Source organism: Wasmannia auropunctata, unplaced genomic scaffold (genome assembly GCF_000956235.1).
Source record: "Wasmannia auropunctata unplaced genomic scaffold, wasmannia.A_1.0 LD335208.1, whole genome shotgun sequence".
NCBI lineage: Eukaryota > Metazoa > Arthropoda > Insecta > Hymenoptera > Formicidae > Wasmannia > Wasmannia auropunctata.
The window spans coordinates 162,830-175,923 of NW_012027682.1; the positions used below are offsets into that span (position 1 = coordinate 162,830).

At 38.8% G+C, this 13,094-nt stretch overlaps 1 protein-coding gene across 1 annotated transcript in view; it reads left to right on the forward strand.

Moving 5' to 3' along the window:
• Nucleotides 1–13,094, forward strand: part of LOC105457545 (homeotic protein empty spiracles-like) — a 40,323-nt gene that overhangs the window by 13,354 nt on the left and 13,875 nt on the right. Inside the window, exon 2 of the mRNA XM_011702265.1 lies at nt 4,071–4,243. Coding sequence (XP_011700567.1) covers nt 4,071–4,243 — 173 coding nt within the window. The remainder of the gene's footprint in view (nt 1–4,070; nt 4,244–13,094) is intronic.

A 13,094-nucleotide genomic window follows, 5' to 3' on the forward strand; every position in this document is an offset into this window, starting at 1 on the left:
AGAAAGAGAACGTCGGGGGGGGGGGGGAAGCTCGACAGGCTGTGCGGGGGGAGGGATGGCATATAATTTGATACGTTTACCATTTGGTCTTATTTTTGAGTAATTTCGAGTCGCTCTGGGCGTCTCAGCTGCGAAAGCCGCAGCACAAGCTTCCCGTAATTACAGGCCGTCCGACTCGCCTCTTCGTTCCTCCGCGCTGTGTGTCGTCCTCGTTGTTGTCGTGAGTTTCCTCCTTTTCTTCTCTTCTTCTTCTTACCTCCTTCGCTTCCCCGCACCAGGCAATGGACGAGTTAAGCGCGTCGCTCGAGGCAACGTCTAGGAAGTTCCTAGGGAACTGCTAACGACGAAGCGCCCGTCCGCGAGCCCGCGCGATTCCTGCACGGAATCGACGGGGATCGCAGGGATCGATCGTGCATCGCCCACCTTCGTGAAGATCGCATTTCGGATTATAAGATCCTCTGAACGATCGTAATCTTCCATATTCAGCTCGTTTAAGGATCTTATAAGAGTCGAAAATAATAGTAGAAATTGAATTTCATACATAATATGTGCAGAATTAAATTGTATTAAAATACGGTAAAACGGTTGTTTCCTGTATGAATGATAATTCTTTATATAAATTTATTCTTTAGATAAATTTTCGATAATTTCTGTTTATTCGCATTAACGGATCGCGATCAGTTACGAAAGCGCATGTAATTATTTATCACGCGCTGTTTGCGCACTTTTCTCGCGTCGTTAATTCTAGCCGTACTGCTGACTAATTAATTATTGGCGAAACGCGATTGTTACCTCATAGCTGCGGACCATAGTGTCGCGGTATGCAACATATGTCGCGCATTCAAAATCGCGGCCGAGCACGGTCGCCAGTAAGAGTCATCGCATTACTATTCATTACCCACATAAATAGCGATCGCTTCACGCACGGGCGCGCCGCTAATGATCCTTTATTCCGTCGCTGTAATTAGCACCGACCGTGTACCTGCAGAGAACCGCCCGCTCGTGTAATTCGACGTAATTTACATTTATCTGAACTCGCCTTCTGTTGTGTAGGATAACAGAAAAAAAAACACATTATATATGTAAGTATATCGCAAGTGTAAGATTTAATAGATAAATTACTCGCTATAACACCTTGCAATTGAGTATTGAAAAATAATAATCTTTATTATTATTTTAAATTAATTATAAAAATATATATGATCCATAACATTTAATGTATATAAAATCAGTATTAATTAATAATGACCGTTAATAATAATTGATTAATAACAATTTTATAACTACAAGAGGCATAAAGAAAAGAGAGAAAGAATTGCACCTGCAAATAGTGAGATGCTAACAAAACTGAAAAAATGCCTATAAATGTGTGCAATAAAAACTACATACATGTAAATTTATTTTTAAATACGGTCATTATAGATATATTAAAAATATCAGTACACGAATATTACTCGATATATTATATAAATAAATAAAAATAAAGCATTTGCGATGCTACACGGAGAGAATTTTCTTTTAAAATTTACCCTGAAAATCATGTTAATTGTGAGACAATATAGTATTTAGGTAAATTATACTGTGCACTACAATAAATTTTACTGCGAAATCTTATTGCAATGCACAGTAAAATTTGCCTAAATACTATATTGTCTCATAATTAACATGATTTGCAGGGTAAATTTAAAAAAAAATTCTCTCCGTGTATATTTCTTCGAGTTTGTATATCGGGATTTACGTGGATTATACGAATTACGCCGGATTAGATGAAAGCGACTACGTTATCGCCATCTCGGAATGGCGTTGATTAACGCGTCTATTCGCACGCGAGGCGCGCTTTGATCCCGTCAAGGATCAATCTTCGCCGCGCGATTCGCAAGAATGCGCTCGCACGTGGAAGCCGCGTCCTATTTAAGCAGCAGAGTGCGCATACGCCCGTGTGCGCGACGTGTTCATTAAGCCGTATTGCTTCGCGATTCTTCTCGCGCGATTCCGAGAAGTGACATCAAGAAATGAGCTGTTGAGCAAAACAATGACGTGAAGTCATACGCTCGAAGAGGCAATTGCTGCTCGATTAATTTTGTTGAAAAACTTTGTATCTCGTTCCTCAACCAATCCGAGAGGAAAAAAATGAAACGATAAAATAAAATAAATGAATTCCGGAGTTTAATCATCTTCTCGCGCAAGTCCTCTTCGTTTTTTTAAAATGAGATAAAAATGCGACTTATGTATCGGAGGGCCACCCGGAATGACAGGCCCGTATAGAGTCGTCCGCGAAGATTATACGGCAGCTTCTTTTCGCGATGCAAATGGGATTAATGCTGTCAGTACGAATCTCTATCCGGGTATCAAGATACCCGTTCATTACCCAAAATCGCAGGTATACTCGGCGTATCGACAGCCGACATTGAATGTAATGATTCATCGGCCGATCGTTTATACTATCCGGTCGATGCGCGTTTAACCTACTTCTCGATCACTTTGTCAGCTCTAATGCCGCAATTGAGAATCCCGTGGCCGGCAAAAAATATGGGAAACGTACAGATGGCTATAGGGGATATAGTCTGCGACTGCTAAGTCGCCGCGCTATCCAGCTATTAACTTGTCAGTTTCAGCCGCGAAGATCCTAACGGATAAATTTTTCGCAATGCAAATGATACGATTCACCGTTGCGCGGTGCTGGTCGCGTGTACGTTATACCGGTTACTACAGCTGTAACCTACTGCGCGTGACTTATTTAGATCACTTTGCGCGCTGACGCTGTAATTTAGAAACCGCAATGAATAATAACACGGAAGGCGCATGCAAATGCTAATTGATGTCGGGGATCATCGGGAGGAGAGAGAGATAGAGAGAAGTTCGAGAAATTTTGTTACGTTTATCTCGGATTTACATACCAGAACCTTTCCCGGCATTGACAGGCCTCGCGCTGAATTTCCTCATGTCTTTCTCCCTCTCTCTTTCTCTCTCTTTCTCGCGTCGCGAGAAAAATTATTATCGAGTAATCACGCATATCAAATTCTTTTTTTGAATTTGCATGAACGGACTTGTCTCTCGAAAGGACTTTCATCGATTTCAGCGGACTTTCTAGCACTTCGATTTCGACTTTTCTCCCTCCCCTCCCCCCTCCTTTTCGCCGCGATACCTCTTCCAACGATTTCAAAGACTGATTGCTGGGAATCGGATTAACACTCCGTATAACACACAGTCGTGAAGTATAGTCACGCGCCGCGTAGGGAAACCGTGCGGGCGAGCGACGTGGCGATTTATCGTCCCCGAGCTTTCCGCTAAAGCATCTCGGGTGACTTCCGGCAGACGTGGCTATCGGCCGATCGACATGGCTCTTTCGTGGTAGAATACTCAATTACCTGGCCCCGAGTTCCTCGCTCTCTGTGTGTGTGCGTGTGCGTGTGTGTGTGTGTGTGTGTGTGTGCGTGCGCGCGCGCGTGTGTGTGTGCGCACCTTCTCTCACGCGTCCACGTGTGGGTGTGTCTCTCTCTCCCTTTCTCTCTCTCGCACAGCACGCCACGGTCCTATACAGTTCGTGAACGAATTCGTGGCTTGCGTGCCGATTATTTATTTTCAAGGCGAGGCGCTCTATGAGGCGCCCACGGACACCTAGCCGGATGACGTTCTGGCGTTTAACAATTAATTAATCGTTAATAAATCGCGCGACCCCTGTCCCCCCCATGCCGACCGACTAACCGTTCGAACCGCGGCTGAAAACTTCATGCCGGCAGCTCCTCGTGCAATTAAATTACCATTTTAATTTGTCGGCGGTGAATTACGCGTTCTTACCAACGTTTCGATTCATATCGCTGATTCATTATTTAGATTCAACATTTACCTTCCCTCTTAATGATATCTCATCAACTTCGCGGCAACCTCGCCTTCTTTTCCTCCTTTTTCTTCTCTACTACATTTTCGTTAATTATAATCTTCAGCGAAGATATGGTAACCAAGTCTTGTTAAAATAATTCTATATTATATCTAAATTACTCGAAGCAGAATTTAAAATTTCCTGAAACTCCCTATAAAATTTTATATTTTGTCAAAATTGTTCGTCTCAGGTCCCGACATACCCGGCTTCTTACTTCAACCCTTCAGGAAACCGAAGAGAATAAGGACGGCCTTCAGCCCGAGCCAATTGCTTAAGCTGGAACACGCTTTCGAGAAAAATCACTACGTCGTCGGCGCGGAGAGAAAGCAGTTGGCGCAGGCGTTGTCGTTGACGGAAACTCAGGTAAGCTTAGGAAGAGACTCAAGACGCGAACGCTTCCTGCATTGATCTCGTCGCGCACGAAGATCAAGCCGAACGATCTTTTCGGTCAAACTCGGAAATTCGTAATTTAATCGGGATTGCTTCTATCGTATTTCTAACGAGCCAATTACAATATATTATAGATAATTACTATTATTATTTACCATTCGCGCGTGGATGCGGAGAATATGATATATCTCAAGTAATATCGAAAATACCTCGTTAACATCATTAAATATTTAATAAGATTTAGAATTGCGATTAATAAATTCAATCCTCTTGATTGAGAATGATAATTAGATTAAGATTATCTGATGCACGCGCCTTTTCTAGTTGCCGAGTGTGATACGCGATGCAAATTGTACACAGAATTAATAAAGCAATGTCAGTGGCGACTTGACATTAGCATTCTCGTGACGCGTTAAGCAAGATTGATATTTCTTACAAGGAGCGCGCCGTGAGAAGAATCACGGTCTCGCTCGGAGATGCATTCGCGTGACGCGGCGATCCTCATTGTTTTCTCTCCTCGTTTCGCAGTCAGTAATAATCGTCTCATTTGCACTTTGCACGCGCGTGATATACTCTTGATTCATAAAAAAGATATTACCATCATGGTAATGTAATACTCCTGACACTTTGCAGACGAGACACGCAAGAAGAAAAAATATATCTATTTTTCTTATATACATATATGTATATTAACGTAAATATATGTGTATATTAATTAATTTTCATTTCTTAAATATGCACGATTTGTTTTTAAAGTTTCCAAATTTTGTTTAAAAATTCAATTTCTTATACGATTTTTATAATTTTATTTATTAGTTATTCAAAATACATTTTATTTTAAATAATAGTTCTTTATAGTGATCATACAATTTCTAGAAATATCTCTAATAATCTTCTTTTGAAATGGGGAAAATGATCGGTTGAAACTTTCTGTATCTCACAATTAAATTAAATTTCCGAAATTATTTTAAAATGTCCTTCCAGTTTTATTTTCAACTTCAGAAAAAAAATCACAAGAAGTTATGATGGATAGTCAAGCACTCAGATACCTCTTGTTTTGTTACTTTTCTTGACAATTAAGTGTCAAAAACGAACTCTTACTTTTGATATTACAGCAAATAAATAATGTAATGTAAAGAAACACAACTTTACAGAGTTAGAAATAAAGTTTCATAGAAAATAATTCCAAATTACCTTTACAGGTAACTTTAGTTTTACATACATATACATATAGCCGTAGAAAAAATTTTAAAAGTAGTTCGAAAACTTTTGAAATAGGTTATATAAAGAAGATTAATTACATGGTTATACAAAATGTTCCGTAAAAACAAATAAATAACAGTTAAATAATATTTGAAGATAGATTCCTGAAGTTATTTTGAAAGATTTTATTTTGAAAATCTTAATCTGAAATCAAAGGCTTATCAAAAGGCTTATCCCATAATCTGTATCTTTACCTATAGTTTAACTCCATTGAGATTATTTGTAGTCATTTAAAGATCACATTTGAAATCTCTGTCGAACGAAAATCATCTTATTTTGAAAATCTCTAATCTGAATATCCTAAAAAACTAATAATTTTTGAATGAAAATACTTAATCCTAGAACGCCAGATTTTTTTCTCCTGCAATCAGATGGCAGTCAGGATATGTGAGATCCTGTCGGATATTTTGATGTGCAATTCGGTAGTAAATGTTAATTAATTCATAAATAATTGTTTTCCATGATACTTTCAAATTATATAAAATAGGAATGTGCATCAAAAGTTTTACTGATTATATTGTATAAGATAATTGTTTTGAAAAAAAGTGTTCTTATGATTTGACGAAATGTACACGTTTTAAAAAATATTTGTCTTTCGTTCTAATCCCTATTTTCTTAGGTTGCCTTTTGTCTCTATATTTTAAAGTTTCAATAATAATCGCAACGAGGAAATAATTATATTCCAATAACTTCAACAACTGCACGGGATTTAACATGCCCAATTTTCAAAGTTATCATTTTGTGATTCTGATTTCTGAAGTAATTAAAATATAAGTTATATTTAATTTTCTAATAAATTTATAATAAAGTACACAAAAATGAAAAAGACATTTTTAACGAAAATATGTTTAAAAAAAATTTTCAAACAACAAAAATATTAATTTATATGTATTGTAGATTGTTAGGAGGTTATATATATCATTGATCGATGTTTTTTGTATCGGGAATTTGGCACGACACAAAAATTGTATCTTCTTGTGCTTTTCATATAAGAGCAAGAGCTGCAATGAACACGTTTGTCACAAAATGAAAAGAATTAAAAAATCTACATACTTCAATTTTGAACGGATGCCAGTAAAGATCTGAAAAATCCTCAACAATTTTTTGTTCTCACATCAGTACATTACATCCAATTAAAAAATAAATCAAACATTCTTACTGCGCGCACTTGTTCTCGAGACTCGAAACATATTTTTCTCGAAAGTTTTTTTTTCACTGCCAATCTTGAAAATTAAAATTATCCCACATTGCTAGGGAATTGAAGTTTTTGACAGGAGATCTGTTTTCTATTTCTGTACTGTACTGTACTGTACTAAACTTTCTCGTAAATATCAAACATATACCTATATTTCACTTTAAGGAGTGTAATTTAGGTACAAAAAACCCAGATAGTCTTGACTGACGTGCTAGGATCAAAGCGAATCAGATTATCTAAAATTCGTGTCGCACGTAAGTATTGATAAAATATTGAAGATGAAAGCTAACTCGTCTTTCTTGTCTATACCAACATTTACATTACATATAAAGATTTTATTATTTGCAATGTGTTGAAGCGAATGTCAATAAAAGCAATCTCACTATCTTTGCAAATTTTTATATCAGTATTGATAAAGAAGGTCAACTTAACATTAAAAATTATCCTCGTTTTGGAGTTTTAGAATCCTTATCTCTAAAATAACCTCAGGAATCTTCAAGTCTCTTGTTTGTCTTTTCGGTTTCAAGTTAAATATTATAAAATAAGATGAAACAGATGCAGGATATATTATATAAATATTTTTGTTAAACCATATCTAGTCAGACATTGTCATGGGACACTAAACCGTTCAAGATTCTGTCGTTTTCTTTGAAAATCGTAAAAAGCTTATCTCATAATCTGTACCTTTATCTAGTTTAAGTCCATTAGTGTTATTTGTGGTCATTTACAGACCACATTTGAAACCTCTGAAACCTCGAACGAGAATAATCTTTGTTATCATGGGTTGTCGCTGCATGCGATTATGTGGTTCCGGATATGGTCACAGATGTGTTCCATGAAAAAATTGTTTTTTCTTAACACAGCAGTCTTTGCTGTGACGATATTTTGTATTGAACTTACAATTTTAAACATCTGTTATAACTATAATCAATTAAGAAAGGATAAGTGTTCAATAATAAAATCTTTAATTGCTTGTAGTTCCATAATGGTGTCCAATCGGATATGCTTTGCTTAATAAAAACATTTGTTTGATGTTCTACGTTTCATTTTGAAAGATTTGTCTGAAACATTTTCTGTGTATGTATGGAATATACATGTTCATTATTCCAGTTGGATGAAAAAAGTGGAAAAATCGCCAACTATATTGATGATCTTGTCGGCAAGGTTTATTTGCGCAAAAAACTCCATTGTCCATTAACGTATATGTCAGCTAATATCATATTTCAACATTAATGCAGTAGTAGTATAATACTGCTATGGCAGTCATATAATACGAGACGCAATAGATTAATGCAATCCGTCGACGATATTTATTAGCGGTATTGATATTTATTATCGCCGGACGTAAGGATTACATTAATCTCTCGTTAACGTCGCTACAGAGAGTCTACGCTTTCTACTCTCTTAAATATTAAATTTAATCTTCACTCGTCTGCAATCCGCAATTATTATAGAATCCGAATGTCGCGCCGAAGACAGTTCCGATGCGGCGCGAACAGAGTTTATAATTCGAGATTTCCAATTGGCTAAAATTCGCGTGTCAAATAGGACACGGTCTTTAAAGTCCATAACTACCTATAGTCCCAAGATATCGAGTATAGAGCCTGCGCGCGATTGAAGGTAACAATGGCTATGTACTCACGCGAAACGTTAATGGCGCAGATCGAGCGGTAAAGAGAGGGAAGGAGGGGCGCGAATGAGAGAGACCGACCGGGGGTCGTATATATAACGAGGGGGATTGATATGCTAATCCGTGACCGAGGGGTGGCCGGTGTGTCTTTCGGTGGTGCCCGATACCGTTACGTGCACGCACTTACTCACGCACTTATTTCACGCACTTGCGCACTCGCGCACTCACGCACGCACGCACGCACGCGTATAAGCGACAGCAAACGTAGAATCGGGCATGGCGCGCGCTCCAGATGCGTTCTACATGCGTATATCACAGCGCCGCGTTATGTATTCCATGGGCGTAACGCGCACCAAAAAAGGGCAAGATGGTAAGGGTCGGGCTGACGGTATCGGGAATTAAGCCGAGAGAAGGAGACGGAGAGAAAGAGAAAACGGGAAACCACCGCGAGCGTGGACGCCATCTTGGACCGCCACCGCCGGGATGTTCCAAACAGGCTTCTCCTCTGCCTCACGTTCTCCTCTTCGTCCTTTCCTGCGTATCGTCCTCCTCCACCTTCCTCCGTCTCCTTCTTGGTCGCCTTGCACACTATCTCTCGTATAGAAAATATACAGCCGTACTGCCAGACGACATTTCTTTTCGTGTACTCTCGCGTGCTTTGTTAGTGTCGGGAAATTCGAGTGACGAGCATGTAGACTTACGGTGGGAATTTTGTAAAATTTATTCCCCCTTTATTCACCGTGTTGAATGTACATTGCGCAGTTTTTCACAAATTTTACTTTGTAAAAAAAAAAATTTTATATATTACATTTAACATATAAATACGAACTTATTTAAAAAAATATATTCTACACGGAAAGAACGATTTTGTTGAAAAGTCTAAAAATTTTGCTAAATACAAATCTGAAAATTATTTTTTGTTAAATCATCAAAATAATTTGAATATTAAAACTGATAAGCATTGCTATAAAACGTTTTGATATTCTAGCAATCATTTTGACTTTTGCACAAAATTATTTTAAATTATTTTGAAACATTATTTTGAACAAAAATTATTTTCAAATCTGGATCTAGCAAAATTGTTCTTTCCGTGTATTATACTCATTGCTTTGTTCCTAATTATAATGTTGTACCTATATTAAGAATATTAAAGATATACTAATTTATTTAGGTGATAAATTTAAATAAAATATTCTAGACTCTTTTTCTATAGTTAGGATCAATGTTATTCAAATATTCGAAGAAAAGCAAGTACAATGTAGAGAAGGTGTATAGATAAATGACGGAGCCGCTATCGTATCGTAAAGAAAACTCGTAGCCACTTGGTAATGCAAATCGTCCTTTGCATCGTGAATAAGATAAGCCAAACTGCATAAAAAATTTATTCAACTGCCGTTCGCATACTTTTGTTTCCCCTTATAGAAAAGAAAAAAAAAATGAGGCCGACTCCTGATCGCGTCTGCCTCTGCCAATTTCACGTAAACATTTATCTTTCCACGCACATATTTACATACGTACGAGTCGTATATATTTTTACACGCGTATATATCTCGATAATTACACGATCACGCACGTGAACGAATAATTACATACAATTCTTCGACTTTGTCGTTGAAACGTCGGTGTGCGCGAGGAAACGCGCGTGGTTAATAAGTAATAATGCGGTAAGAGAATAAATAATAACGCCACATCGATGCCGTCGACTTTGTGTCGTTAAATATCGTCTCGCATGAGAAGGTATGATCGCGCGAATAGGTAGGTTGCGGGCTTTTTTTCTTTCTCTCTCTCTCAGCCGAGCAACGGACCGTTTACTCCGCTGTGGGCGTCACGTTAACAAGGCGTGTGAGCGCCGGTCGATGGAATTCCACGCTTCTAGGCAAACGCGCGCGCGCGCCTCCGGTTCGACAATCTCTCTTTCTCTCTCTCCCGATCGCTACACATTTCTCTCTCTCTCTCTCTCTCTCTCTCCCACGTCAACCTCGGCGGGATTCGCTCGAAGAGAGCAACATCATCGAGGAACACGCCGCGCCGGGGCCCGGGGTACTGTTAACTGTACTTTATTACGTGCTGCCCTTGCGCGCGGATCCCCGCGCGACGACGGCAACATCGTTAATAAGGCGCGAATATCACGTGGAATTCCGACGCGAGGCCTCTTCTTCTCGCGTGACTCCCGGGGCCCCCGCGGATTATCGGCCAACAAAGTTTTCGCGCGCGGCACGTTACACGCGCGCCGTGTCGGCGCGTGTTAAGCTGCCTACACATCGAACGTCACGAACAGCAGCGGCGGATTAAGCGGTGTTTAAAAGGCCCGAGGCGTGAATTCATTTGCGGTACCCTTATCTTTGCCGCGATAGCGCGAAAATTCGAAAGTCGAGGAGCTTTAAAGAGAATCCATGAGATTATTTTTACCGATTAGATGTAGCTTGTATATAGAGGCGGTCGAAACTTCGATTGTTTTTCGATTAATAAAAAACAAAGATCCGAACGCTGCTGCGTGCACGCTAAATACCTGTGCGCGCGGCTCTTTCGATTAACCCGGTTTTCGATTTAACCGAAAACAATTTTGCTGAACCCAGAATTCCATCTAAAAATAATTTCTGTTCAATAATCAAAATATAATTCTGTGCGAAAGTCAAAATGATTGCTAGAATATCAAAACGTTTTACAGCAATGCTTATCAGTTTTAACATTCCAACAAATTATTTTGATGATTCAACAAAAAATTATTTTCAGATATGTATTTAGCAAAATTTTTAAATCTTTCAACAAAATCGTTCTTTCCGTGTATATGCCGTCGTGCACGAGAGCGAGACTGCGAAACGCGACGCCGGCCGCGCTGCCGCCGCGCCACGCCGCGCTGCGCGACGTCCGCGTGATCGCGATTCGGCGACTCGTAATGTATTCGCCGGGTAATTGCCGGGATAATCGCACGCAATTAGAGCTCTAATGAGGGCCACCGGGTCGCGTGTAACGTGCGTTCGCCTTATGAATCTTAACAAGCGCGAGAACAACCGGCCGTGTGCGTGCGCGTGTTGCGCACCTATATACACGCGCGCTTCTTGCTGATCTGCGCGAGCGTGCGCGCGCGCATATGTATGCGTGCGTATGCACGAAAGCCGAAGGATATAATGTAACTGCTAATTACGCGCCTCTCGCGACGCTGATTGGCTTCCGCGGAGAAGGACGCGCTGGAGGGATATACCGCTAATGGTGTATCATCTCGATTTGCATAACTGCAGTCGCCCAGGGGACCACTCGGAACGTGGCGAACGGGGCCGATCAATGGGGGCCTGAATTAAACGTCGGAGGAAAATACCGAAATTCATTAATGTATAAAAAAATGTTGTTTTATAAACCCAATATACACGTACCTACAGTATACATATTATATAATGAAATTATATTTTTAATGTTATAAATATATTACGGAAAGAACGATTTAGCTGAAGTATATATGCATATCTAAAGGTAGATAAAGATCTGAGAAAATAATTTTGTTAGACCATCAAACTAATTATATAAGAAACTCAAGCATAATGAGCAATGCTGCAAAAAGTTTTGACATTCTAACAATCAGCTTGAGCGTCCTAATTATTTTAATAGTCCAACAGAATTATTTTCAGATCTGTATCTAGCTGAATTTTTAGATACATCATTAGCAAGACGTTCTTTCCGCATAAGAATGTAAATACAACATATGTATATATTATTCAAGTTTTTTAAATGTATTACATTACATGTATAACATAAAATGTATTGCATTTTATATTATGTTGTGTATTACATATACAAATATTAATATTAATTCAAATCGGTATATTTGCTTCGGTATATTAATTTCCTTAACATGGTATTCGTCTTGAGTCTAGTGTACGCGAATTGAAATTAATGTATCTTTGCTTAAAGTTAACGTCATTCGATTTTTTTTTCATTTTTAAGGTCAAAATCCAAGGAATAAGATTAACTTAAAAGTGTGTAAAGTTGTGAGAAACATTTGTTATAAATAATTTTTCACAAAGCTATTATCTGGAGATTTAGCGCGTAATTGACAAAAATGTTTAGGTTCGCCAGACCCGCGATTAGGGTTAATCCGATTTGAATAAATACGCTCGTCTAAATAACCGTTAATTTGTTGAAATCGAATGTATATAGGTGTACCCTTCTTTTCAAGCGAAACTAGAAGCGATCGAGATAAATAGCTTGTGATCGCTCGCTGGCGATCGGTATTGCTGAATTACGTGCGTGCAGACGCGAGAGATGAGAGCGCGCTTTTATAGCTAGACCATTTTGCGCGCGCGCAGCAATTAGCAGTTAAGCGGCGTGCGGCAAGCGTAATTGCGTTGCGCTATATCGAAGACAGGAGAAGGAGATATCGAGCCGAACAAAAGGCGTAAATTGAAGGCGACGTCAAACGTGAACATTGTTGAGCATGCAGGTGGACAATGTATGTTGTGTGTGTGTGTGTGTATGTGTGTGTGTGTGTGTGTGTGTGTTTGTGGATTTTCCACACTTTTTCACTCAATATCTTTATCCCAGCATCATCCTCAAACTTGTACTGGTATTTTGTGCACGGAAAGAACAATTTTGCTGGATCCAGATCAGAAAATAATTTTTGTTCAATAATTAAAATAATTTTGCTGGAAAGTCAAAATGATTGCTAGAATATCAAAACGTTTTATAGCAATGCCTATCATTTTTAACTTTCCAACAAATTATTTTGATTACTGAACAAAAAT